Source organism: Scyliorhinus torazame, chromosome 17 (genome assembly GCF_047496885.1).
Source record: "Scyliorhinus torazame isolate Kashiwa2021f chromosome 17, sScyTor2.1, whole genome shotgun sequence".
NCBI lineage: Eukaryota > Metazoa > Chordata > Chondrichthyes > Carcharhiniformes > Scyliorhinidae > Scyliorhinus > Scyliorhinus torazame.
In genome coordinates this window covers 55,912,933-55,938,917 of record NC_092723.1, presented here as the reverse complement: position 1 = coordinate 55,938,917, position 25,985 = coordinate 55,912,933, and the positions used below count along the sequence as shown (strand labels likewise).

Here is a 25,985-nt window from a genome sequence, read left to right as displayed (position 1 = left end):
TTCCTCGTCAATGACTGTTGCCTGCCGAGACCCTTCATTAAATCCATCACTTAGTACACGTGCCTTGGAGAACATAGATCATTCATCCACTGATATTCAGGTCACATGTCCAGTCAGAGATGTGTGACCGAAAGTTTCACTCTTCAGTAATAATTTTCAACCGAGAAGTTTTCTTCCTGACTTTGTCATTTACTCTCCTCTAATATGTAGCCAATTGTATAAATTTCCTATTAGTGGTTTTACTTTGTAATGCATTTCCTATCTGAACTTGCCCTTTCTCGGGGTACCATCAAATATCCCACTGTTTAAAATTTTCAATCTGTCTGATAGGTTCAGTCTGTATCCCATGCTGTTTGTAAGCACTCCCCACATTTTACTGAACATATTGTTACTGGCGCTCTCTCTTGATTCTAACATACTGTTAAGTTTTATCTCCTGTATGTCCTGAAAGTTCTTCTGTTAAATTTAAACATTTGTTTATTCCTGTTTTTATTATGTGTTCTATATGATTCAACCTTGTGTCTATCTTTCCATATCCCATTACTTCACCTGATATCCCTAATGCGATTAACCATACTAATATTACCAAACTAATTACTGTAATCCCCATCAAAATTGTTTCCGCCCATTTTAAACCACCTAGTTTACTCTTTGTCCCAATTACTTCCATTCCTTCTTCAACCCTAATTTCCCTCTTGATTGTAATCCTTGTTCTCCTTCCAAACAAATGGGTCTGTATCATTGTCATGTGAGAGTACCTTTAAGAAATGGGTGTTTAAGAAATGTACCTTTAAGAAATGGTGATTATAAATGGGTGTGTATATAAATATCTGGAGTGAGAGTAACTTTAAGAAATGTTTATTACTGCAGTGATGTCCGAGGGGGGGTGGAGCTGGGCTGTCTGTCAGCTTTTTACTTTTGTTTTAGGCTGTTTGCTGCAGGGTGTGTTTTAGTTTCGTTTTCAGAGCTGGATAGCTGCAGTCACAGCCAGAAGGTGTATTAGAGTCTCTCTCTGTAATCTAAAGACTGTAAATCGATCCTGGTGATTTAAAACTAATAACAGTAGTGACTTTAACCTGATGTGCTTCTGGTAAAAGGTGTTTTAAGTCTTATGGATGTTAAAAGGAAATCTGAAAGGATTACTTAGTGTTGTGTTCTTTGGGGGTTGTATTTAAATTAATGGTTGCGAAGATGTTCACTATGTTTTAAAAAGGTTAACGAGTTCATAGAATAAACATTGTTTTGCTTTAAAAAATACTTTTCCATTTCTGCTGTACCACTCCGGTAGAGTGGGCCGTTTGCTCCCCATACCAAAATCCAGTAAAAGTTGTGGGTCAGGTGAACTCCATGATACACTTTGGGGTTCTCCAAACCCTGGCCCATAACAAATTTAAGGGTCACACGCTGTACCTTACAGACCGAGACTAAACGCAGATTGTTAGGTTTGGTAAAAACATTGCAGTTAACATTACCTGACAAAATGCAAAAAGATGAGGTAATTATGGCAGTGGCTAAGCATTTAAAGTTGCCTGAGATACAGTTTGACTCATTGGAAAAGGCAAAAAATTTAGTTACAAATTAAACAAATAGAACATGAGAAAGAATTAAAGCAGCTTGAATATGAAAGAGAGAGAGGAAAAACAAAGAGGGAGAGAGAGCAAAGGAAAACAGAAAGAATAGCCCCAGCAGAACAAAAAGAAAGAGAAAAGGAGATACAGATCAGGGACAAAGAGAGAGAGAGTTTGAACTTCAGAAAACGGCCATGAAACATGACAGTCAGTTAAAATTGGCACACGTAAAGGGAAACGTACAGCTGGTGGATAGTGATGAGGATAGTGAGAAAGAGCGTCATAGTCTAAGGCTTGATGGGAATCTATTTAAATATGTCCAAGCATTGCCAAGGTTTGACGAGAAGGAGGTAGAAGCCTTTCTCATTTCATTTGAGAAGGTAGCTAAGCAAATGAAATGGCCACAGGACATGTGGGCATTACTGATTTAAGCAAAGCTGGTAGGTAGGGCTAGTGAAGTGTTTGCATCACTACCGGAGGAGTTATCTGGGACGTATGAGGAGGTGAAAAAATCCATCGTGGGTGCATATGAACTAGTGCCTGAAGCCTACAGACAAAGGTTTAAAAAGTTAAGGAAATAATTTGGTCAGAACACCGGCTCCATGTTGGTGAGGGGCCGGCATGTGTAAGACGTTCCCCGTGCATACTCAGGATGGCGCGGCCCAACTGCGCAAGCGCAGGATTGGGCTTCCTCAACTGCTCATGCGCGGGATGGGCGCCACGTAAGGACGCTGGAGCGGCGTGAACCACTCCAGCGCCGTGCTGGCGGCCACATAGGTTGTGTCCGGGCCCTGTTTGCGCCATCATGAAATGCGACGGTGTTCACGACGGCGCGAACACTTGGCCTCAATATCAGAGAATCGCCCCCTATACATTTGGAGGAGTTTAAAAATTCAATTCCTGATGTAGTGAGAATTCATGTGGTAGAGCAGAGGGTTAAAACTGCGAGATTAGTAGCAGAAATGGCAGATGATTATGAATTAGTTCATAAATCAAAGTTTGGTTTCCGACATCAGTTACAGCCTGTGAGGGATAGAAACTGGGGACATGAGAAATACTCAAGTGGTAAAGGTAAAGGTGATCTGATGGGAGATAATAAAGATTACCTCAGATTAAAAAAGAAACAAAATCCATACAGACTTAACCCTTTAAAATTGGCACAGGTTAACGAAGAGATTGAAAGTATGCTTAAAAATGCAGTAATTGAAGTGGGTTGCAGCCAGTGGAGCTCACCCATAGTGATGGTACCGAAACCAGACGGTACCCAACGATTGTGTGTGGACTATAGAAAGGTTAATGCAGTTAAAGGACTCTTATCCTATCCCACGTTTGGAGGATTGCATTGAGAAAGTGGGCCAATCCGCTTTTATTTCCACATTGGATTTACTTAAAGGTTACTGGCACGTACCTTTATCCGAAAGGGCAAAGGAGATTTCAGCTTTTGTGACTCCACATGGTATATACCAATTCAAAGTTATGCCATTTGGCATGAAAAACGCCCCATCCACATTTCAACGGTTAACTAACAACGTTGTTTCAGGATTACCCAATTGTGCGGTATGCCTCGACGATCTGGTAATTTTCAGCCAGACATGGAAAGAAGATTTGAAACATCTGATGGAGTTATTCGATCGACTTCAGGAGGCGGGTTTCGTGATAAACCTAGCCAAAAGTGAATTTGGAAAAGCCCAAGTCATTTTCCTTGGCCATACAATTGGACAGGGTCGAATGGTCCCACGGGATGTGAAAACAAAAGTTATTGGGGAGTTTCCGATACCCTCGACACGACGGGAAATAATGCGATTTCTTGGTATAAGTGGATTTTACCGGAACTTTGTCAGTAGTGTGGTCGCTCCACTGAGCGTAACAGTGGACACGGGGTGTCAACGGGCATTTGACGGCCTGAAGGCTGTGTTAACCACTGCTCTTGTGTTAGCCATCCCAAATTATACGAAACCATTCAAAGTGGTGGTTGATGTGAGTGATGTGGGTGTAGGTGCGGTGCTTCTACAAGACGACAACGAAGGGCTAGAGCGGCCTATTGGTTATTTTTCAAAGAAATTGAATTCTCACCAGAAAAAGTATTCGACGATTGAGAAGGAGACTTTGAGTTTGGTGCTGGCTTTGCAACATTTTCACATTTATGTGACCAGCAATCCGTCTGACCCCGTTATATGTACTGATCATAATCCGTTGGCATTTTTGGAGCGATTCCGGAATAACAATGCAAGGCTGTTTCGCTGGAGTTTACTGTTACAGCCATTTCCTTTAAAAATAGTACATGTGGCAGGACGAGAAAACGTGATAGCCGATGCTTTGTCACGAATGTGATGAATGGAAGCGGTTTCAGTTGGAGGAAGAAGAACGGGGAAAAAATGGACAATATTATTATACCTGTTTGCCTGTGTTGTTTTTTGAAACAAAAATGTATATTTACTGTGTGCATTTGTTAAAGGATAGTGAAAAGGTGAAAAATGAAACCATCTTGAAGTTGATGGTTTATTTTTTTTCTGGGCGGGAGGTAACATTTGAGAGTACCTTTAAGAAACGGGTGTTTAAGAAATGTACCTTTAAGAAATGGGTGTTTATAAATGAGTGTGTATATGAATATCTGTAGTAAGAGTACCTTTAAGAAATAGGTGTTCATTACTGCAATGATGTCAGAGAGGGGGTGGAGCTGGGCTGTCTGTCAGCGTTTTACTTTCGTTTTAGGCTGTTTGCTGCAGGGTGTGTTTCAGTTTCGTTTTCAGAGCTGGATAGCTGCAGCCACAGCCAGAAGGTGTATTAGAGTCTCTCTCTGTAATCTAAAGACTGTAAATCGATCCTGGTGATTTAAAACTAATAACAGTAGTGACTTTAACCTAATGTGCTTCTGGTAAAAGATGTTTTAAGTCTTATGGACGTTAAAAGGAAATCTTAAAGTATTACTTAGTGTTGTATTCTTTGGGGGTTGTATTTGAATTAATGGTTGCTCAGATGTTCACTGTATGTTTTAAAAAGGTTAACTTGAGTTCATAGAATAACCATTGTTTAGCTTTAAAAAATACTTTTCCATTTCTGCTGTACCACACCTGTAGAGTGGGCCATGTGCTCCCCATACCACAATCTAGTAAAGGTTGTGGGTCAGGTGAACTCCATGATACACTTTGGTGTTCTCTAAATCCTGGCCCATTACAATCATTCTCTCCATCTGAAAAATCAAATGAACAGGTCAAGGTTGGAGAGGGTCCTAATTCTTAATTTGCGTTTTCTAGTCTTGTTTAGATATTCAAGAAGTGCCCTCTCCAGAACTTCCAGATTCCCTTTGCCATCATCTCTTTCTTTTTTCTTTTTTAACTGGCTTGTTTTTCTGATCATTTATGTACATCATACAATTAAGGCCTGTTAAGCCCCCTCCTATTATCATTGCACCCCTGAGTAAGACTCGAAGAATCTCAAACTCCTCCTTTTTCTTTTGCTCATTGCCCATAGGTTGTCTGTGGAGTATCATAATTCCTTTTTTATTATTTAGTTCCAATACAGTTCCTTTTGCTCCAGACTCCATGCTTCTCTAACTGAACTGTATGATCCCCAAATCCTGAATGATCATGACTTTCTCTTTTACGGTTTCACTGATTACTTTTCCTGTGGTTTTAGTTGGTGGCTTCACCCACACTTCCTCTGCTACTTGGTAATGGCCTGATGCACTCGGCTCCTCTGGTCCTTTGAAGACAGAGGTCCCCAGGTTACTATTCAGATCAAACACTATTCTCTCAATGTCTTTATCCCAACTTTTATCATTCTGATTTTTGATTATCCAATCCTTTACTTTCCGTACAGATCCCTCAGCCATTCCATTAGTCTCAGCCGCATATTTCACTGCCCAGTTGATTTATTATCCCCCTGTATGCTGGTTTAGAATTTCTTCTATTCCCTGTTCTTTTTCTGGGTTTTATTTTTTTCCTCATCCTCTGAGGAAGATGATGATTCATCCTGTTCCATCAAAGGGGGTGTAACAATCCCATCTATGCTTTGTTCCTCCTCACTTTCGTGTGGATCAAAATAATCCAAGAAAGCTCCTTCTCTACATGTGTTAGATTGTCTAGGCCAGTTATCCTCTCGAGACTGTACTAAATCTGCGTACTGATGATGGTATCCTTCTGAAAATTCTTTAAAGGGACTCTTTGCTGTCTGGGGCACTGGGATGTATTTCTTCTGTCTCTTGACAGGGATGCTAGCACTTGTCCTAATTGTCCGTCAGATCGCTGCCTTTGTCCTGCTGTGTCTAAGAGGACTTGTGAACTTCCGATGGTGGCCATGGAGGGGGAGGTCGCACATTTGATCGCTCCCGCCTGTAATGGACTTTTGGACCTTTTTCCCCAGTTTCTTTTCGGATTTTATGGGATAAAGCAGTGAAGAGTGAGACAGTAAGGAGAAATCCCCCTCCGGTGTACGGAGAATTGGACCAGAAGTGGACGTGAGAGATGGCAAAGTCCTATAAGGGAGACGCAAGCAGAGCTGGTAACACGGGACAGCATGGCGGAGGGCAAGGGCCGCGGGTGACGGCACAGTGGTCGACGGAGCAGCTGGTGAAGTTTTTCGAGGATTGCTTTGCCAAGCGGAAGAAGGACACGCTGGACCCGATTGAGGCTTCGATTGATCAAGTGGTTCAGAATCAGGAGACCCACGGGAGAACGATCCAGGAGGTCGAACAAAAGTTGTCCGAGCACGAGGAGTATATAACCGTGCTGGAAAGCAAGGTGGGGATGATGAACGACCGCCAGAAAAGAATGCAGGAGAAGCTGGAGGACCTGGAGAATAGGTCCAGGAGGCAGAATCTCAGAATTGTTGGCCTCCCTGAAGGCAGTGAGGGATCGGATGCGAGGGCCTATGTGACGGACATGTTGGAGAAGTTGATGGGGGCTGGGGCATTCCATCGGCCCCTGGAATTGGACAGAGTGCACAGAGCCCTCGCGAGGAAGCCCAGAGCGAACGAACCGCATAGGGCCATGGTGGTGCGTTTTCACCGTTTCTTGGACAAGGAACACGTTTTGCGGTGGGCCAAGAAAGAACGGAGCAAGTGGGAGAACTGTGAGTTGCACATTTATCAGGACCTGGGAGCGGATTTGGCCAAGAGGCGAGCTGGGTTCAATCTGGCAAAAACTACCCTCTTTAAGAAGGGGCTGAAGTTCGGGATGCTGTACCCAGCCTACCTGTAGGACTTCGACTTTGAAACGCCACACGAAGTATGGACCTTTATTAAATAAATGAAGCTGGAGGCAAATTAAAAGACACTTAAGCCTTGGAGAAGCACTGTGGTCGCGATTTGCGGTGCTGGACTGTAAAAAGCAGTGGAACAGTGTCGGATCATGCCCCGCACTGGACTGTAGCTCTCTGTGAAATAATGGGCAATGTGGATGTTTAAAGGTTGATAGGTCTTGCAGAGACCTTGTTAGAGGGGGGATGGGCTTTGAATTTAGTTCTGCATTTTGGGTGACTATTTTTCTAAAGTGATTGTTTCTTCACTGTTTTTTTTTCTGTTGTTTGTTTACTGTGGAATGTGATGCTTTTAAAATGTTTATTCATGTGGGGGGAGAGAGGAGAGTTCAATAGGGAGACAGACTGCTTGGTGCCAGAGGCTATCGAGTCAGCATGGGTCAACTGACTCTTGGAAGAGCAGTGAGGGGTGGACAGGTATTAAGCTGGAGCTTGACTTGGGGGATTGGGTTTTTAGTGTTGTTGCTGGGGGGGGGGGCTGCTTTTCTGACAGGGGAGGAACTGTTACTGGGGACAAATGGGAGGTCGGGAACGGCGACAGCCCGAGTGGGGACTCGAGGAAGCGGAGGACGCGAGCTCGAGGCTGGCCTAAAAAGGGTGATGGCTAGTCGGCGGGAGGGGGGTTGGAAGCCCCCCGTCCAGGCTGATCACATGGAACGTGAGAGGACTGAATGGGCCGGTCAAGAGGGCTCGCGTGTTCGCGCATTTGAGGGAACTGAAGGCGGACATGGCAATGCTACAAGAGACGCACCTAAAAGTTACAGACCAGACGAGATTGAGGAAGGGGTGGGTTAGCCAAGTGTCCCACTCAGGACTGGACTCAAAGACCAGAGGGGTAGCGATCTTGATCAGCAAATGAGTGGAATTCGAGGCAGGGAGAATCGTGTCAGACAAGGGGGGTAGGTACATAATGGTGAGAGGGAAGCTGGAGGGGGTGCGGGTGGTACTTGTGAACATAGATGCTCCAAATTGGGACAATGTGGAATTTATGAGGTGGGTGTTAGGTAAGATCCCAGACTTAGAGTCACATAACCTGATCATGGGAGGGGACTTCAACACAGTCATTGATCCGGAATTGGACCGGTCAAAATCCAGGACAGGGAGTAGACAGGCTGCGGCAAAGGAATTGAAGGGTTTTATGGAACAGATGGGGGGAGTAGACCCATGGATGTTTGCACGGCCGAGGACCAAGGAGATTTCCTTTTTTTTTTTTAACTTGTCCACAAAGTATACTCTCGCATCAACTTTTTTGTTCTGAGCAGGGCGCTAATACCGAAGGTGGTGGATACTGAGTGCTCGGCAATTGCAGTGTCGGATCATGCCCCGCACTGGGTGGATCTACGGGTTAGTGTGGAGAGAGGTTAACGCCCGCTGTGGAGACTGCATGTGGGGTTGCTAGCGGATGAACCGCTCTGTGGGCGGGTTAACAAGCCCATCCATAACTACCTGGAAACAAATGATACGGGGGAGGTCTCTACAGCGACGGTCTGGGAAGCTTTAAAGGCAGTGGTCAGAGGGGAATTAATCTCGATTCGGGCCCACAGAGAAAAGGTGGAACTGGCTGAGAGGGATAGATTAGTGGAGGAGATACTCCAGGTGGACAGGAGATACTCGGAGGCCCCGAACGCGGGGCTACTGAGGGAGCGGCGGAGGTTATAGGTGGAGTTTGGGCTGTTGACCACAGGGAAAGCAGTGGAACAGTTGAGGAAGGCAAGGGGGGCGATCCAGGAGTACGGGGAAAAGACAAGCAGAATGTTGGCGCACCAGCTCAGGAAAAGAGAGGCGGCTAGGGAGATAGGTAAAGTAAAGATTAGAGATGGTAATACTGTCCTGGACCCAGCGGGACTGAACGAGGTGTTTAAGGACTTTTATAGTAAATTATATGAGTCAGAGCTGGGGTGGAGGGGATGAGGCAATTTCTGGATCAGTTGAGGTTCCCAAGGGTGGAGGAGGACCTGGTGGAGGGGCTGGGAGCCCCAATTGAGATTGAGGAAATAATCAAGGGGTTGGAGGGCATGCAGTCAGGCAAGGCCCTGGGGCTGACGGCTACCCAGTGGAATTCTATAAGAAGTTTTCACAGATATTGAGCCCACTGCTGGTGAGGACATTTAACGAAGCAAGAGAGAAGGGAGTCCTCCCCCCAACAATGTCGCAGGCCTCGATTTCATTGATCTTGAAACGGGAGAAGGATCCAGAGCAATGTGGGTCATACAGGCCGATTTCTCTACTCAATGTGGATGCCAAACTACTGGCTGGCCACAAGGTAGAGGACTGTGTCCCGGGGGTGATAGGGGAAGACCAGACGGGATTTGGTAAGGGCAGGCAACTCAAGGCCAATGTTCAAAGGCTTCTAAATGCTATTATGATGCCCTCAGAAGGAGAGGAGGCAGAGGTGGTGGTAGCGATGGATGCGGAGAAGGCTTTTGATCGGGTGGAGTGGAATTATCTCTGGGAGGCGCTGGGAAGGTTTGTGTTTGGTGAGGGCTTTATTGACTGGGCGCGGTTGCTCTATCAGCCACCAGTAGCCAGTGTGCGTACGAACCGGCTGAGGTCGGGGTATTTTGAACTACACCGAGGGACGAGACAAGGGTGCCCCCTCTCCCCGTTACTGTTTGCTCTGGCCATTGGCCATGGCGTTAAGAGCCTCTAGGAACTGGAAAGGGCTGGGGAGGGGGGGGGGGGGGTCTCGATGAACTGCTCTTGTACATTTCGGACCCGTTGGAGGGGATGGGGAAGTAATGCGAATCTTACGGGAATTTGGCAATTTTTCAGGGTATAAGTTGAACATGGGGAAAAGCGAGATGTTTGCGTTCCAGACAAGAGGGCAGGAGAAGAGACTGGGAGAGCTGCCGCTTAGAATGGTAGGGAAGAGCTTTTGATACCTGGGAATCCAGGTGGCCCGGAAATGGGAGATACTAAAAAAATTGAATCATTCCCGGCTGGTAGAACAAATGGAAGGGGACTTTAAGAGATGGGACAGTCTCCCGCTATCACTGGCGGGGAGTGTACAGACCGTGAAAATGACGGTCCTCCCAGATTTCTGTTTGTCTTTCAGTGCCTCCTCATCTTCATCCCTAAGGCCTTTTTCAAGCAGGTGAATAAGATTATGTCGGGCTTTGTGTGGGCGAGTAAAACCCCGCGAGTGAGGAAAGTGTTGCTGAAGCGCAGTCGGGGGGAGGGTGGGTTGGCACTGCCGAACTTCTGCAATTACTACTGGGCGGCTAATATAGACATGATCATGTAGTGGGGGAGGGGTCGGCATGGGAGCGAATGGAGGCTGCGTCATGTAAAGACACCAGTCTGGGAGCATTGGTAATGGCACCTCTGCCATTCTCGCCGGCGCGATACTCCACAAGTCCAGTGGTAGTGGCGGCTCTGAGGATCTGGGGCATTGGAGGAGATATAAGAGAGTGGAGGGAGCATCGATTTGGACCCCGATTTATAACAACCACAGGTTTGTACCGGGTAGGCTAGATGGCGGATTCCGGAGTTTGCAGAGGGCAGGAATTGGAAGGATGGGGGATCTATTTATAGATGGGAGCTTTGGAGGATAATTTTGAATTGCCAGCAGGGAGTGGTTTTCGGTATTTGCAGGTGCGCGACTTCCTGAGAAAACAGGTGCCGGCCTTTCTGCTGCTGCCGCCACGGGGGATACAGGATAGAGTAGTTTCCAATACCTGGGTGGGAGAGGGGAAGGTATTGGATATTTACCAGGAGCATTCGGAGGCGGAGGAAACTCCGGTAGAGGAGCTTAAGGGCAAGTGGGAGGACGAGCTAGGAGGAGAGATAGAGGCGGGTCTATGGGCGGATGCCCCAAGCAGGATTAATACCTCCTCATCGTGCACCAGGCTTAGCTTGATACAATTCAAGGTAGTCCACCGGGCACACATGACAGTGGCTAGGATGAGCAGGTTTTTCGGGGTAGATGATTGTGTGCGAGGTGCGCAGGAAACCCAGCAAATCATGTCCACATGTTTTGGGCATGCCCGAAGCTTAGAGGGTTTTGGCAGGGTTTTGCTAAGGCAATGTCCACGGTGCTAAAAACACGGATGGTGCCGAGTCTGGAGGTAGCGATCCTTGGAGTGTCGGAAGAACTGGGAGTTCAGGAGGCGAAAGAGGCCGACGTCCTGGCCTTTGCCTCCCTGGTAGCCCGGAAACTGATCTTATTAATGTGGAGGGACCCGAAGCCCCGAGTGTAGAGACCTGGGTTAGTGACATGGCTGGATTTCTCAGTCTCGAGAAAATAAAGTTCGCCTTCAGAGGGTCGATGTTAGGGTTCTCCCGGAGGTGGCAGCCGTTCGCCGACTTTCTCGGGGAAAATTTAAAGTGTCAGCAGATGCAGTATTCCAAGGAGGGTGGGGGGGGGGGGGGGGTTGTTGTTGTACGGTTGAGGTGTGTGAAGATTGGGCTGGGGGGGGGGAAATGTTTATTTTACCATGTTCATGTCATTGTTTTTGTTACTGTTATAAAAAATTTCAAATACCTGAATAAAAATATTATTACAATAAAGAAATAAATAAAAGGACTTGTGGCCATTGCTGTCTCCAGATCCTTATTATCTGACCTACTCTAGTAGGATTAGATAACGCACATGCCTTATTATTGTTCTTGGTGATGCCCTGGAGTTATTTTGGAATATTCCTTCCCCTAACAATGTCATATCAACATCTCTTCCTACATGATGTCTCAGAGTACCTCTCATGATTGCTTGATTGGTTGCTGATTCGTCTCCTGTAGTAAATTTTTGTCCTGAATTGTCTAGTGATACTACATGTATAATCTTTATCCCGTTGCTTAGGACTGTGGCTCTCGCTATCCGTTCTCTAAATTCACCTCCTTCTGCTATTTCTTCATCCATTTTTATCGGTAACTCTGGATTTAATTTGCGAGCTGATACCCCCGATATTCCTGCTCCTAATTTCCCCTCTTTATTGGAAGGATTTACCTGCACATTCCCTTTGGCATTTACAAAATCTCCTTCCACTAATTGTATCTGCTTTCCTCCTCGGTTTAGTATCTTTAAAATTCTCATCTGCTCCCATTTACCTTTGTTTTCATTCAGCGCACTTGCTTGAAGTTCTACTGTTTCTACAGTGTCATTGGATTCTAAAACTGATTCCTCATGCTCCTCTATTTTTAACGTTTCATTGTTTTGCAACTGTTTTCTATAATCTTTTGCTCTTTTTGACTTAATTTTGTGTTCACTAGGAATCTGTGTTATCTCTTTCATGTTTTCACAATCTAGGATTTTAACCATTCCAGAGCATACTTTGCCCACTTGAGCAGCCGCATGCTTCTGTCTGTGTACAGACAAGATAAGTGCTTCAGCTTCATTTTCAAATGCAAATTCACACAGTGCTTTTAAAATCCCGACTGGATCTCTTTGTTGCAGGGCTTTAGGTATTCTAACAAAAATTGAGACCCCTCTATTCTGATAAGTTTCTCTTATCCAGGAGTCTTTTGCCTCTTTAAATTTCTTCCACTCTCGTTCCATTGCTTCATCTCTCTTACCCGTATTCCAGGACAAGAGGACTACCCTAATTGCCATTTTTCGGATTTCTAACTTCTGTTCCTGGCGGTCCCTTTCAGGCGCGATCTGAAATTAAGGAATAAGTACCCGTCGTGGGCAGTTTTCACAAAGGTACCTAAGGCACTATCTTCCTGTTTTAGTTAAGGGTCGATTGATTGGTCTCTAAATGTTTCTAGGCGTCCCTATTTCTCTCGATTCTCCCTCCCAATCTGCCGTACTTCTACCAGTAATGGATGCAGGACACTCAATACTTGGCACTAAGATGTCCTTTCACTCAGGGTTAGTATTTTCCATCTCCTAACACTCGCACCCAACTGAGTTTTATGTCCCTCCCAAGCCACAGAATATCCTTCCCAAAGTCAATCACCCATGACTTTCTGAACTAAACTCGGCAGGTAAAGTTCGAACCACTCATAGACCAAAGATTTCCAATATTTTAGTCTAGATGCCGGCCAGCGATAAGTGGAGATTGTCAAAGATGTCGTAGACTGAAGTTAAAATCACCAAGAATTCTCCCCCTGAACCAAAAAGAATCGATAAATCACCAAGAAATCTCCCCTCAACCACAAAAGGTCGAGAAATCACCAAGAAATCTTCCCCTAAACCACAAAGGGTTGAGAAATCACCAAGAAATCTCCCCCTAAACCACAAGGGGTTGAGAAATTCTATATGGTGAACAGGGATTCCCTTGCATCCCTGACTCCTAGACAGACTTAGGTGGACGCTATTCGGATCAAACTAATTTTTCAAGTTAATCACCGGTATAACCCATATCTTCCGAGAAGATTTCATTTACCTGTCACTTTATAGCTCTACTCACGGATCAGGCATTTTAAGTCGAATAAGTAAACTTTACAATTGGAATTAATAACAATTCTTTCAGGTTATCAATAAATATAAATTTATTTTCAAAATTAAAAGACTAAAACTATTTTTTTAATAAGGATACAACAGATCTTTTTCTTTAGATGCTTTGGGCCAGTAGTTAAGACCTTCAGGTCTTCCTTGTCAATCATTATTCTTTTACAGTACGAAGTCTTACAACACCAGGTTAAAGTCCAACAGGTTTGTTTCGATGTCACTAGCTTTCGGAGCGCTGCTCCTTCCTCAGGTGAATGAAGAGGTCTGTTCCAGAAACACATATATAGACAAATTCAAAGATGCCAAACAAATGCCAAGCAACAATTCATAATGCATGAGAAAAGGGTGTGGATTGGTTGGCAAGTGGTCTCTGATTGGTGGAGGCATTGCCATGGAGATTGGACCAGAGAATAGTTGCTCCACCCACACTCAGCTTTTGTTTAGTTGAAAAAGGTGCAATGTCTGGACATGTTCTCTCTGTTTGCAAAGGCAAAGGGTTCTGCATCTGTAGCTTCTAGAAAGTGTAAGTGAGCCACATTGCAAGTCTGAGTGATTATCTTAAATTAGTCAACTTGCCTGGTTAGAACTTAAACTAAAACTTGGAGGATAATTGTTGTCTGGTGTATTCTCCATGACAACACCTCTACCAATCAGATCCCTCTTGCCAACCAATCAGTACGCTTTCTCATGGAGTATTAATTGTTGTCCCCTTTGGAATTTGGTAATCTTGAGAAACTTTCCTGATAAGTGTAAGTCAAAAAGCTTTGATAGCATGTATTTTTTCAGCAATACCTTACATCTATGTCCTCTGGTTGCAGACCCTACAGCCACTAGTAACCATTTCTTCCTTTCTAATCTATACCTCACAATTCTGAACACCTTCATCAAATTTCCCCTCAACCTTCCCTGCTCTGACAACAACTCCATCTTCTCTTATCTCTCCACAGAATGACGTCGCTCGCCCTTGGTACCATTCTAGTAAACCTCCTATGCACCCTTTCTAAGGGCCTTGACATAATTTCTAAATTATGGTACCAAATTGGCCGCAATATTTCAGCCGGGCCTAGTCCGTGTTTTAGAATAACCTGCTTGACTTTATACATTTATGGCCCATGTTTTCACAGAGCCATTTAATAGTGGTGGGCAGGACCTAATTTTGGGATTCCTGGCAGCCCTGCACACCTGAACTGCGGGCTTCATTGTGCTTCCTAGCACCCTGCAATTTTTCTGGAATCAGGCAATCCTGTCAATGACTCTTGGTTCACAGCCCCTCAGAGGCACCATGGACCATAGCCTGGATTTGGGAATCTTTTGAAAGGTAAATGAAAAGGTTCTTATTCCGTGCCCCCATCATATAATTCCTGCCTGTCTGCAAAACAGCTGCTCATCGCTACTCTCTACTCTCTAGGCAAAATTATATCCACGCAGTGACCTCACTTTTAATCCCATGAAGTTCAGTATTTCTAATACGTCTTTATGTGGTTCTTTATCAAACATCTTTGAAAGCCCATTCACACAACGTAGCCTGCACTACCCTCGTCAACCCCATTGAGTCCCCTTCCTTATTTCCATTGTTCAGAAGTTAACCAACAGGCTTTGTATTGTTCACTCTTAATTGCCTTGCCCTATTGTCCAATAGTGGGGAGGGGGTGGTCGCTCTTATTTTTCCAGTGATCGATTTGATTGTAATTTTTTCAGTAAAGTATAGTCAAGCACACCTGCCTTGATTAGATGCAGTGTCCTTGTCCGATTATATTTTTGACTGCCAAAGTGGCTAAGATAATGAAAATGCTGCTCGTGATGTTCAAACCCGTTGCGGAGTTTGAATTACTGTGGCTTCCTGCCCAACTCTACCTTGTGTTCATTTTGCAAAGTATATTGATGAGGTGAAATTATATTCTAGCCCAGCAATTTAGCTACATGGATTGAACTAATCAGAGTTTTTTTCATTTTCCTCTTTTCTGTTAATGCTTTTACTAACTTGCTAACCTGTTAGGAGAATGAGGAGGGCAGTTGGGCTCAGGTGAGTATGCAAGACATTCAAATATGTTTGAATTTTCGGTGATTATAATGTGTTAAGTCAATCTTTCCAAATGTCTACCATTGATGGTACCCATCTAGCCTCCCCAATACAGAACTTGCTCTTCAAACCTCTTCATTATTCTGACTCTTCCCCAACTGCAAGATTTTACAATATCCACCTCTTCAACAGCAATACCTGACCTTGATTAAAATGCTTTTACCATTAAGCCATGTGAATTTCACTGGAAAAAGAACAATTGTTACCTTAAAAGCATTCCTCAGCAGAACTGGTAAGATTTGATGTTTTTAGGCAGTGTACTTTGCCAGTCATCTGGAGGAATGGCTGCACCAAGTGAAAGAGGCAATTCTGTACATATAATGGAGGATGGAATTATGGGTGGGATCTTATTGCAGATTGGTTAGGTTATCGTGTTTGTCATAGGTCAGTACGTTTTAACAATCTTGCTGCTGACTGGTTGGCTGTGAGTATGGAGGTTAATGTGTTTCTTGAGTGAGAGTAGCCAGATGTCGCTGATGAGAAGACTTCCTAACCAGTTAGGAAAATGGCCTCTGTGATGCATCTTGCATGCCAGTGCGTGATGGGATGAGTTTTGTTGATAAATTCATGGGATGTGGGCATCACTGGCTGGGCCAGCATTTGTTGCCCATCCCTAATTGCCTCGGGAAGGACCATTGGATGTGGCAACTATTAATTTGAGCATGTTTGACAGTAGTTGACTTGCCCATTCACTGTTTTTGAAACTTTTGATATTCCTTGAGTATAGTAACCTGCAAATGTTTCCTCAAAGCAACAAGTCTGCAATCACATAATAGTTATAAATGCCTTGTTTATTGTGAGATGGTTTCTGCCTTTGTGGCTCTGAAGGGTGGAATGAAGCTTTTTAGATGACTAGTGCCAAACTTTTTTTTATCTGCTGACCTGAGAATGCATTGTCGCTGTGTGAGGTGGAACTAACGTCTGGGAGGCTGACTTTTGTCTTAATCCAAGTAATTGCTCTGGAGTGAGGAACAACTGGGCATTTGTTAATCTTGTGTGAAGGGAATCCATTGAGTTGAGTGTAGATATGGAATCATAGAATTTACAGTACAGAAGGAAGCCATACACCGGCCCCTGAAAGAAAACCCTACCTACGCCCACACCTCCAACCTTTCCCATAACCCAGCAACCCCACCTAACTTTTTTTGGACACTACGGGGCAATTTAGCATGACCAATCCACCTAACCTGCACATCTTTGGACTGTGGGAGGAAACCGGAGCACCCGGAGGAAACCCATGCACGGGGAGAATGTGCAGACTTCGCACAGACAGTGACCCAAGCGAGAATCAAACCCGGGACCCTGGCGCTGTGAAGCAACAGTGCTAACCACTGTGTTACCGTGCCGCAAGTATGGCAAACTTCTTGTAAATGTTTTAATGAATATGTTGAAAACTGATTGGAGGGTGGAGGGATCATGGAAAGATCGGCAGTGCAGCAAGAATGTTCCTCAGTACCAATCTATTACAGACCAGTTAACCTGACCAAGCAGTAAGATCCCACCCATATCCTCATCCTTCACTACATGTGACTAACTCTTTCACTTGTTGCAGTAATTCATTCAGATGGCAGGCAGGGCACACTGCCCAAAATATCGAAGCTTACCAGTTCTTCTGAGGAACTCTTTTAAGGTAACAATTGCGTTTTTCAGTGCAAAACTTACATGGTGTGACAGGGAAATCACCTTCCTCGATGTTACCGTTCTCACCGTTGAAGCGACTTCTTCAACATTACTTTGCAGTCCCTGCCCTTAAATAAAACACAAGACATCTTTGTTTTAAACCCCACCCCCCCCTTTGGTTTAAAGGTATTACAACAAGTGGTGACTGATCCACAAGATGTTTTTGGAGAAAAGTCTGAGAGTCAATCGATTTCACAATAAAATTGTACTCCTTTAAACAGGGACTGCTTTCCAAATCACTTGAATGTTTAGACTTAAGTGTCTGCAGGGAAATTAAATTGTGACATTGGCAAAGACTGGACATTGCGCAACCATGTGTGATTGAACATCATGCTGACACATTGTTTTGGAGTGGGATGGCAGAGTGAAATGTTACCCTAAAAACAGGCAGCTTAGGATCAGGTGAAGTGTTAAAATTTAAAAATACCTGAAGCCTGATGCCATCTGTCCACTTTTGGTTTTAATGAAGGTGGGGCAGCAGGTGCAGGCAACCAGCCTGCTCACAAAACCATAGAATCCCTACAGTGCAGAAGGAGATAATTTGACCCATCAAGTCTGCACCGACACTCTGAAAGAGCACCATCCCCCGGCCCACTCCCAGCCCCATAATCCCACCTAACCTATACATCTTTGGATTGTGGGAGGAAATCGAAGCATCCAGAGGAGACCCACACAGACACAGGGAGAATGTGTAAACTCCATACAGTCACCCAAGGCCGGAATTGAAGCTGGGTCCCTGGCGTTGTGTGGCAGCAGTGCCAACCACTGTGCCACCATCCCGCTCATGCAGGTGGCACAGGAGGAGGAGGTGTTGCCATTTTAATATTATAATGAGGTTGTATGCCTCAAAATTAACCACCATTTTAAAATCAACCCTGACCAACTGAGTGCAGGCCCGAGAAAACCCAACAGCTATAAAAAGAGGCGAGGATTTCTGGCTCCTTACTACTTACATGCTGAATCAAGTTTGACCTCTTCATCAACTCTTATGATCAGGCCCACGCTTCCATCCCTGTTACTTGTAATTTCCTCAATGCAAGGCCCCTGATCTCCCTCTCCAACCTTTCCTATCTCTTCTCCCCCCCCCCCCCCCCCCCCCCCCCCTACCACCCCAAACCTGGCCTCCAATCTCCCCAATGCTCCAGCAACCTCCATATTCCCCAGCTCCCTGACTACTACCTGGTGCTGAAGACCTGTCAGGCAGCCAGTCTATTAGCTGCATTCAGGAAACTGATTCTGGTGATCAGGCCCTGTTAGTAAATTCGGTGGAAAGTGTGGAAAAACCCATTCTTCCAGGTTTCCTGACTTCAAAACAGCCCAAGTATACTCTCCAAGTTAACATCCATCCCCGGTGCCAAAGCTTAAAAATGAAGAATTGGCACTTGAGTAATTGTAGCCGAGCTGGTATCTCCAGAGACAGCACTTCAGAGAGTTGTGAAAGGAGCCTTGTTCCAAAGGTGTTTTATATATTTTCTTCCACCCTTCTTAATGGAAGAGTGAAGCTGTGGAGTCTATGATCAATGGCCCTTGCTTGCTGTGTAGTAGCTCTGTGTGCCTTGAGGCCATAGTGCCTCCTGACTGCTGCAGAAACATCTTAGCTACAGTTTTGGGGCCTCAATTAGCTGACCCGTTCACTTAAATGAAATGCTGCTTTAATCCCTTGGGGGAAATTCAGAAGGTTGAAATCAGCTGTCACTGTCTGGCTCTCAGCCTGCATTTGGACGCTCGCAGTCAGCCCCGCGTCCTGTCCTCCCAATGGTCATTTTATTTTTTTGACATTTGTTCAAAAGGATAAGAACGAATAGCAGTTGTTCCACATGGGTTATTGCTGAGGGTGCTGTCAGGTTTTTCATTTTACCAGAAGTCTTCATTTGACGGCTTCACTAAATTGATCAATCAACATCCATTTATTTCCCAAAAAGAAAATGTCGAGCTGATCTTCAGCATCGTTGCTCACAGGTAGTCTGGAGCCTTTTTGTAATAAATAACCAATAATTTTCCACGTTGTTTTAATACCACTGCTCAGGTATGCTTAATGGTGGGGAGGATGTGTGATCGATCTAAATACATTCTCAAGCTAATTATCATCCTTGGCATGTTTCTCTGCATTGGTAGGTGACTGACACCTGACAAGCTGTTTAAATAGCAGGACCTAACAGTGTTTCTTTCTCTTGATAAACACCCCTCCCTAGAACCCCCCCTCAAAGATTTTTGAGTTATGATCTGTTGTTACCTTAACGAAAATAAGATACCCGAAGGTTGGTAAACACTTTCCAAATCTGCATGCAAAATAATACTTGAGCTCATAATCCTTCCTGCCCTGTTTATGCATTACTTCCAACAGTTTAATAATATCAGTTCCAGTATGCAACCATTTGAGGGAGGTCAGCCTCTCTTCTCAGCAGACAATGCAATATGTTTCCATCATAAATGACTTTATCCATTCTTCTCACCAGACTTTGGCTTATGGAGATATGAACCACGAGTGGATTGGTAACGAGTGGCTTCCCAGCCTTGGACTGCCCCAGTATCGCAGCTACTTCATGGAGTGCCTGGTAGATGCGCGAATGCTTGACCACCTCACCAAGAAAGACCTGCGAATGCATCTGAAAATGGTTGATAGCTTTCACCGGTGAGCTGTTGTGTTTTTGTTTGCAGTCTGATTGCAAATGCCTGCAATAGAGTGAGCCATTCAGCTGAGTAAACTTCTGGCTAAGATGTAGCCAGTCAGCGCATTAGCATGTGCAAAAGCAGAAAGATCCTGTGAAAAGGCTTGTTAATTTTGTTCTGAATTGCCATCTGCATGTGTGCCATTTCTCTCTTTTCCACTTGAACCCTTTATATCATTATAGGTACAGATATTTCCTGCATGTTGCAGGTTTCCATTCTAATACTGTAGTAACAAAAGTGCTGGTTTGAGACCAGTAATGTCTCAGAACGACATGGAGCCTGCAGATCTGAGTTATAATCCAGGATCTATAATGTTCCGCAGCTGAGAAGAGTTATTCTTTCTAGGTGTCTACTAGGTTATACTACAGTTTAAATGAAGGCGCTATTATGAAATCAGTACTTGACGAGAAAACTTCCGATTTTTAAAACAAGATTGTCTCTGTGCTAAAGTCTCTTTCAATTGTGATGTTTTTGGAAATTCATTATTCCTGCACATTCCCTGGATTGAGGTCCACTAAGTAAAGTTAAAAATAGACTGGGTTATGAAGAAAAGTGACTGTCCATAACTGAGTACTGTGTGACATACACTGCTAACGTAGAAAACGCTTGTGTGAATCTTGACATGTTTATTGCTAGCCCCGCATTAGGCAGCGAGGGAACGGTGTGGATTTTTAAGGCACTTTTATACACCGCTTACTTGTTGTAATAAATCCCTTTTAGCATCAATATGCAATTACAATGTGTATACATTGGCAGGAATTTAACAGCCGTTCTCTTCTGGTTCTGTCGACGGCCAATCCCCACCCTGGGTTTCCCGGCGGTGGGGTGGAGGGTGCAGCGTCAGGATCCGGCCAATAGCGGGCCACCTCCGTCTCCATGAAGCACACTGGGGGGTGCGAGGAAAATCATGTCCATTGTCCTTAGGCCTGCCTGCATTATGGCTAAAGAGGCTATCCCGACAATCTAATGTTGTACATTTACTCTATGAAATAATCAAGAGTGTGTTTGATTTTCATAAAACGCCTGCTTTTGAATCAACTGGTTTGTGTGTTTTGAGACCTGAAGCAAATTTGTCCCAGTAAGAAAGAACTTGCAATTTTATAGCGCCTTTCATGACCTCATACCTTTCATGACCTCTTAATGCCCCAAAACAATTCACAGTCAATGAACATAAGAGCTAGGAACAGGAGTAGGCAATTCAGACCCTCGAGCCTGCACCACCATTCAATAAGCTCATGGCTAATCTCCTCTCAGCCTCAACTCCACTTCCCTGCCCATTCTCCATAACCTTTCAACACATTACTAATTCAAAATCTGTATTTCCTCCTCAAATTTACTCAATATACTGGCATCCACCAGATTCTAGATTCACGACCCTTTGAGAGAAGTAATTTCTCCTCATTTCTGTTTAAAATCTGCTACCCTTATCCTAAAACTATGAAGTCGCATTCTAGATTGCCCCACGAGAGGAAGTATCCTATCTACGTCTACTTGTCAATACCTTTTATTATCTTATAAACCTCAATCAGATCTCCTCTGATTCTTCTAAACTTGAGAGCATAGACCTAAACTGCTCAATCACTCATCATAAGACGAAACCCCCCATCTCTAGAATTAATCTAGTGAACATCCTCTATGCAACTACATCCCTCCTCAAATAAGTGGACCAAAACCACACTGATCCAGGTGCTGTCTCACCAGTGCTTTGTACAATTGCAGCAATACTTCCCTGCTTTTATACTCTATTCTTTTAGCTTTGAAAGCCAAAATTCCATTTGCCTTCCTTATTACTTGATGTACCTGCGTACTGGATTTCTGAGATTCATGTACGAAGATACCCAGATAATAATAATAATCACGTATTATCACAAGTAGGCTTCAATGAAGTTACTGTGAAAAGCCCCTATGCAGATCCCTCTGTACCGAAGCACTCTGAAGTTTCTCTCCATTTAGATAAGTTGCCTTTCCATTTTTCCGACCAAAATGGATAACCTCACACTTATCCACGTTAAACTCCATCTGCCAAATTCTGGCCCACTCATCTAACCTATCTATATCCATTTGTAAATTTCTTATTTCCTCATTGCAACTTAATATCCCACCTATTTTAATGTCACCTGTACATTTACCTGTACCTGCTATCCCAATTAAGTCCTTCTGAAATGTAGTTAGTGTTGTGATGAAATGAGACAGCCAACTTTCCCACCACAAGATCCCACAAACAACAATGTGATTAGTTACAAAATAATCAATTATAGTGATGTTTGAGAAATTAATATTGGCTAAGGTACCAAGAGAACTCCCCTGCTCTTTGAAAAGTGTCATTGGATATTCTACACCCATGTGCGAGTGCAGACAGGGCTCAAGTTTAAGCACTTTGAACAGTGCAACATTCTGCAATGAAATGTTAGCCTAGATTGCATGACCAAGTCTCTAAAGCAAGCCTTGAACCTACAGCTTGCTGGCTCAAAGGTACTACCACTGAGCCAAAGATAACACACAAAAAAAACCCAAGGGCCTTTTTTTATATAGGTTATGCTGAATAATATCTGCCTTGTTTCCAGCACATGCTTACATTATGGCATCATGTGTTTGAAGAGATTGAACTATGACAGGAAGGAACTGGAGCGGAAGAGAGAAGAAAGCCAACATGAAATTAAAGGTTGGTTCAAAAGAAATACTGGTGTTTGATTCTCTGCTCAAATTCAAAATTGAAATTGGAAAACCTGGATATTAATTTTTACTTGTTCGCATAAATGTGTACAGCAGTCTATTTCTGTATTCCTTCCTGCCCCCTGTGACAATCTGACCAGGACCAATCCCAGGTAGAGAATAATCACTGTATTGCCCTGTGGTCGATGAGCAGCTTTTACAGGCGAAGCCAGGTGGGTCAGACATTGCTAATTCTTTCCCTTTGGAGAAAGAGCTGCTCAGTGCAGGGTCACTTTTGGTGCTGATGAAACACCTCTACTCTGATTGGGTGATGAACTGAATCTTATCCAGGTGGATTAGATCCTTTCGCAAATCTAAGAATTTCACTGAAGTGAAACCATTTGGGGATCAGGTGTCGCCTTATACCTTCTCTGATAGTGACTGACAGGCGATGATGTGGCTTTTAATATGTTTGCTAAGCTGGAGAGATGTACCTTCAAGGTGAAATGGTTCAATTGTTGTGAAGGATGCAGAGCCACAAATGTAGTTGCTGTTTGGCCAAAATATTTTTTGAATAGTAATGTTTTATCATTTCAAATTACAATCTGAGACGCCCAGCATTAAGTTAATGTTTTTTGAAGATTGTTTTTGTATCTGTAACTAAGTGTGATGTATATGCTATCATACACACACATACTAGAATTATATTGTATTATATTGATCACTGCTTATAATGATCACATACTTCTTGAAATTGTCTTTCTGAAGTCAAAACCCAGGCTACACTCTATTAGATCATAAGACCATAAGACATAGGAGTGGAAGTAAGGCCATTCGGCCCATCGAGTCCACTCCACCATTCAATCATGGCTGATTTCAACTCCATAATTGTATCAATTGTATACTTAAGTACAGTTCCATCACTTCAGTGGTCATGGTCCCCTCAAAGTTAATTACTTAAAGTATGATGCAGTTAATCTAGGATATGAATAGGTAAAAATATTAGTTATGATCTGGTGATTGATGAATTGTTAGAGGGTTTTGAGTATAGCTGCCCATTTTGCACACTGGAGCAGTGCTTTATTCAGAACCCGGAACAAAATAAAGGCTAAATTCAGCTTACTAAAGCTCTAACATGCTTGTAGCACTACCAATGTGAGCAGGATTTAATCACCTATTTGATGCTGGTTGATGCAGCAGTGCACCGGTGGTTTAGCAGTATGCAAATTGTGATAAAATATTGATCAGTTGAACCGTAGTGATCATTTGCAGTATTGGTCATATTAACTGCTGATGAGACCATTATGGAACAAAAGCCTCTATAGAAGCATTTTCTTTGGTATCAAATAACCCTCATGTACTTGGTCTATTTCCCATCTCGTTTCGAAACCTACAATTTAGTGAGGCTTTCTGCAGCATGGGGACCCGAGTCAGTTATGGTCTTTTCTTACTTAAATGTAGGTTATTGCTGTAAGAACTGTTAGGATGAAACATCCCCAGCAAGCTTTGATAATGATTGAGATTGCTGAGCCACCGAGTAGATTCGACTTCTCCGGCTGTGCATGGAGATCTGAAATGATGAGTCTGTATGGGGAGGAAAATGCCTCATTTGATAAAGAAATCTGAATAGAAGATTTTTTGAAATACATTTGAAGATGATTGTGGTGCCTCTGGGCTCTTATTTCCTGTTCAGTAATTAGTTTGCTTAATCTCCTCAGTAACTGAAGCTCCTTTATGGAGTTCCACAGTAATTTGACAAATTAATATGCTGAACCATGTCTCCTATCCTGTCTTATCTGATTTTTACTGTTCCATCTCTGAAGCATAGCTTCTAATGAATATGTTGAGTTTGTGAACAATTCAGAAGCAGTCTTCAGAACTTCCAATCACTGTCATTTTACCCAGACAGTCCTGCCGTGCTGAACATATAGCTGTGTAGGAAGCATGGCCTTTTCCAGAATTGAAGTAATTCCCTCTGAAAGAGTCATTCCTGTTTATTCCCTTATTTCCACTTTCTTTTAGTTTGCTGCCATCATCTTTGATCCATGGATGATTAATTAACATGCGTCTTTAATTCAAGCAGAAAAGCGGAGTGAGGAATTTAGACGTTACAGGAGAGAACACTCTACTCTGCTACTTTACTAAACTCTGCTGGTTTGGACATGAGATTCCAGACATTTTGGCACCAGAGAGAGAGGAGTGGGGGGGGGGGGGGGTGGTCTCACTTTGATTGATTGGCCAACAGGCTGCACTCTGCCTGGTAACAGGTGTTGATTGGCTCCTATCCCAGTGGGATGATTTTCAGATTCCCAAGGTGTTCAGTTTGACTCCTGGAAGCACAGGGACAAGGACCTACTCTCTCTCCTGTTTTCTCCAGAAAAGGCTGTGAGTGCTGTATTTCTGAAGTGACCGAGACCTGAATGAATCTACAGTAAAACCCCAAACTGAAAGCAAAGTTTGAAGAGGAGGAAGGTGCTAAAAAATCACCATCTGAAACAAAGACTCTTGTTTTTTCCTTTTATGTATGATTTTTACCCCTCTCCTCCCCTCTGTTTATCTGGTGTGTGTGTGTAGAGGGTGGGGGCACGTTAAAAAAGTGGGGATTAGGAATTAGATAATCGTTAACCAGTTGTATTTACTGCATATTTAAGTATAGTTCTTGCTATAAATAAAGAGTAAGTGTGTTTACATTTACAATCCTGACAACTAATTATTCGGCAGCCACAGGCCAAAGACTTTCTGTATTTTTTCTAAAAATTATTGGTTAATTCTCTTGCGTTGTGACTCTGGGACAAGTGGGGCTGGAATTGACTGAGCATTAGCCCAGGGTGTCGTAACAAAAATTCCCAGTTGGTGTGAGTAACATTTCTTGACTATGAAACAATGATATTTGTTTGAATCTTGCCTAGACGTGTTGGTGTGGACTAACGATCAAGTCATTCACTGGGTGCAGTCGATTGGACTAAGGGAGTATGCCAACAACATTGTTGAAAGTGGGGTACACGGAGCCTTGGTAGCCCTGGATGAAAATTTTGATTACAACAGTCTAGCGTTATTGTTACAAATCCCCACACAAAATACACAAGTAAGCTCAGTACCAATGTCTTTGTTTCCTGTGTCCATTTGATTTGCAAATAATTATAATAACTACTAGAGTTTAAAACGGATACTGACCACAATTTTTTTTAATAGGCAAGACAGGTCTTGGAACGGGAATTCAACAACCTGTTGGCCTTAGGAACTGAGCGGAAGTTGGATGATGTGAGTATTAGGGATTCACCCACACTCTCTTTGAGGAAAATCTAGATACCATCCTATCCACATTTGAGTGACCTGAATTATTGGCTCACATACGTCAAGGGCTGGATTCAAGGGAGAGGGGAGTCTGTTATCATATCAGAAAGAGCTGGGTTTGAATGTTATGTTGCATTAACCCTTCTTGTCCTTCTCAACCTCTCTGTAATGGTTGACGCAGTCATCTATTCCAACTTTCCATTGACTTTTCTTCATGGACCTACCCTTCATTGATTCCACTGTGAGCTGTGCGAATGCAAACAGCACATCTCCATCACTGGCTTAACAGCCCAATCCCGACTATAAGCATTCTGTTTGACTCCAACCAAAACCTCTCTGTAATCGTTCCAGTTACATTCCCCTCAAAGCTACTCACTCAGACTGAGCCCAGTCC

The 25,985-nt window shown here is 43.7% G+C and overlaps 1 protein-coding gene across 7 annotated transcripts in view; it reads left to right on the top strand.

The window, feature by feature from the left end:
• The window catches only part of ppfia4 (PTPRF interacting protein alpha 4), a 791,036-nt gene that overhangs the window by 753,487 nt on the left and 11,564 nt on the right, over positions 1 to 25,985 (top strand). For 4 of the 7 annotated variants that reach the window (XM_072480451.1, XM_072480448.1, XM_072480447.1 and 1 more), the window contains 5 exons: positions 15,212 to 15,238; positions 19,432 to 19,607; positions 22,210 to 22,307; positions 25,207 to 25,382; positions 25,490 to 25,558. In XM_072480451.1, coding sequence (XP_072336552.1) covers positions 15,212 to 15,238; positions 19,432 to 19,607; positions 22,210 to 22,307; positions 25,207 to 25,382; positions 25,490 to 25,558 — 546 coding nt within the window. The remainder of the gene's footprint in view (positions 1 to 15,211; positions 15,239 to 19,431; positions 19,608 to 22,209; positions 22,308 to 25,206; positions 25,383 to 25,489; positions 25,559 to 25,985) is intronic. The other 3 variants (XM_072480454.1, XM_072480452.1, XM_072480449.1) reach the window with 1 other exon arrangement.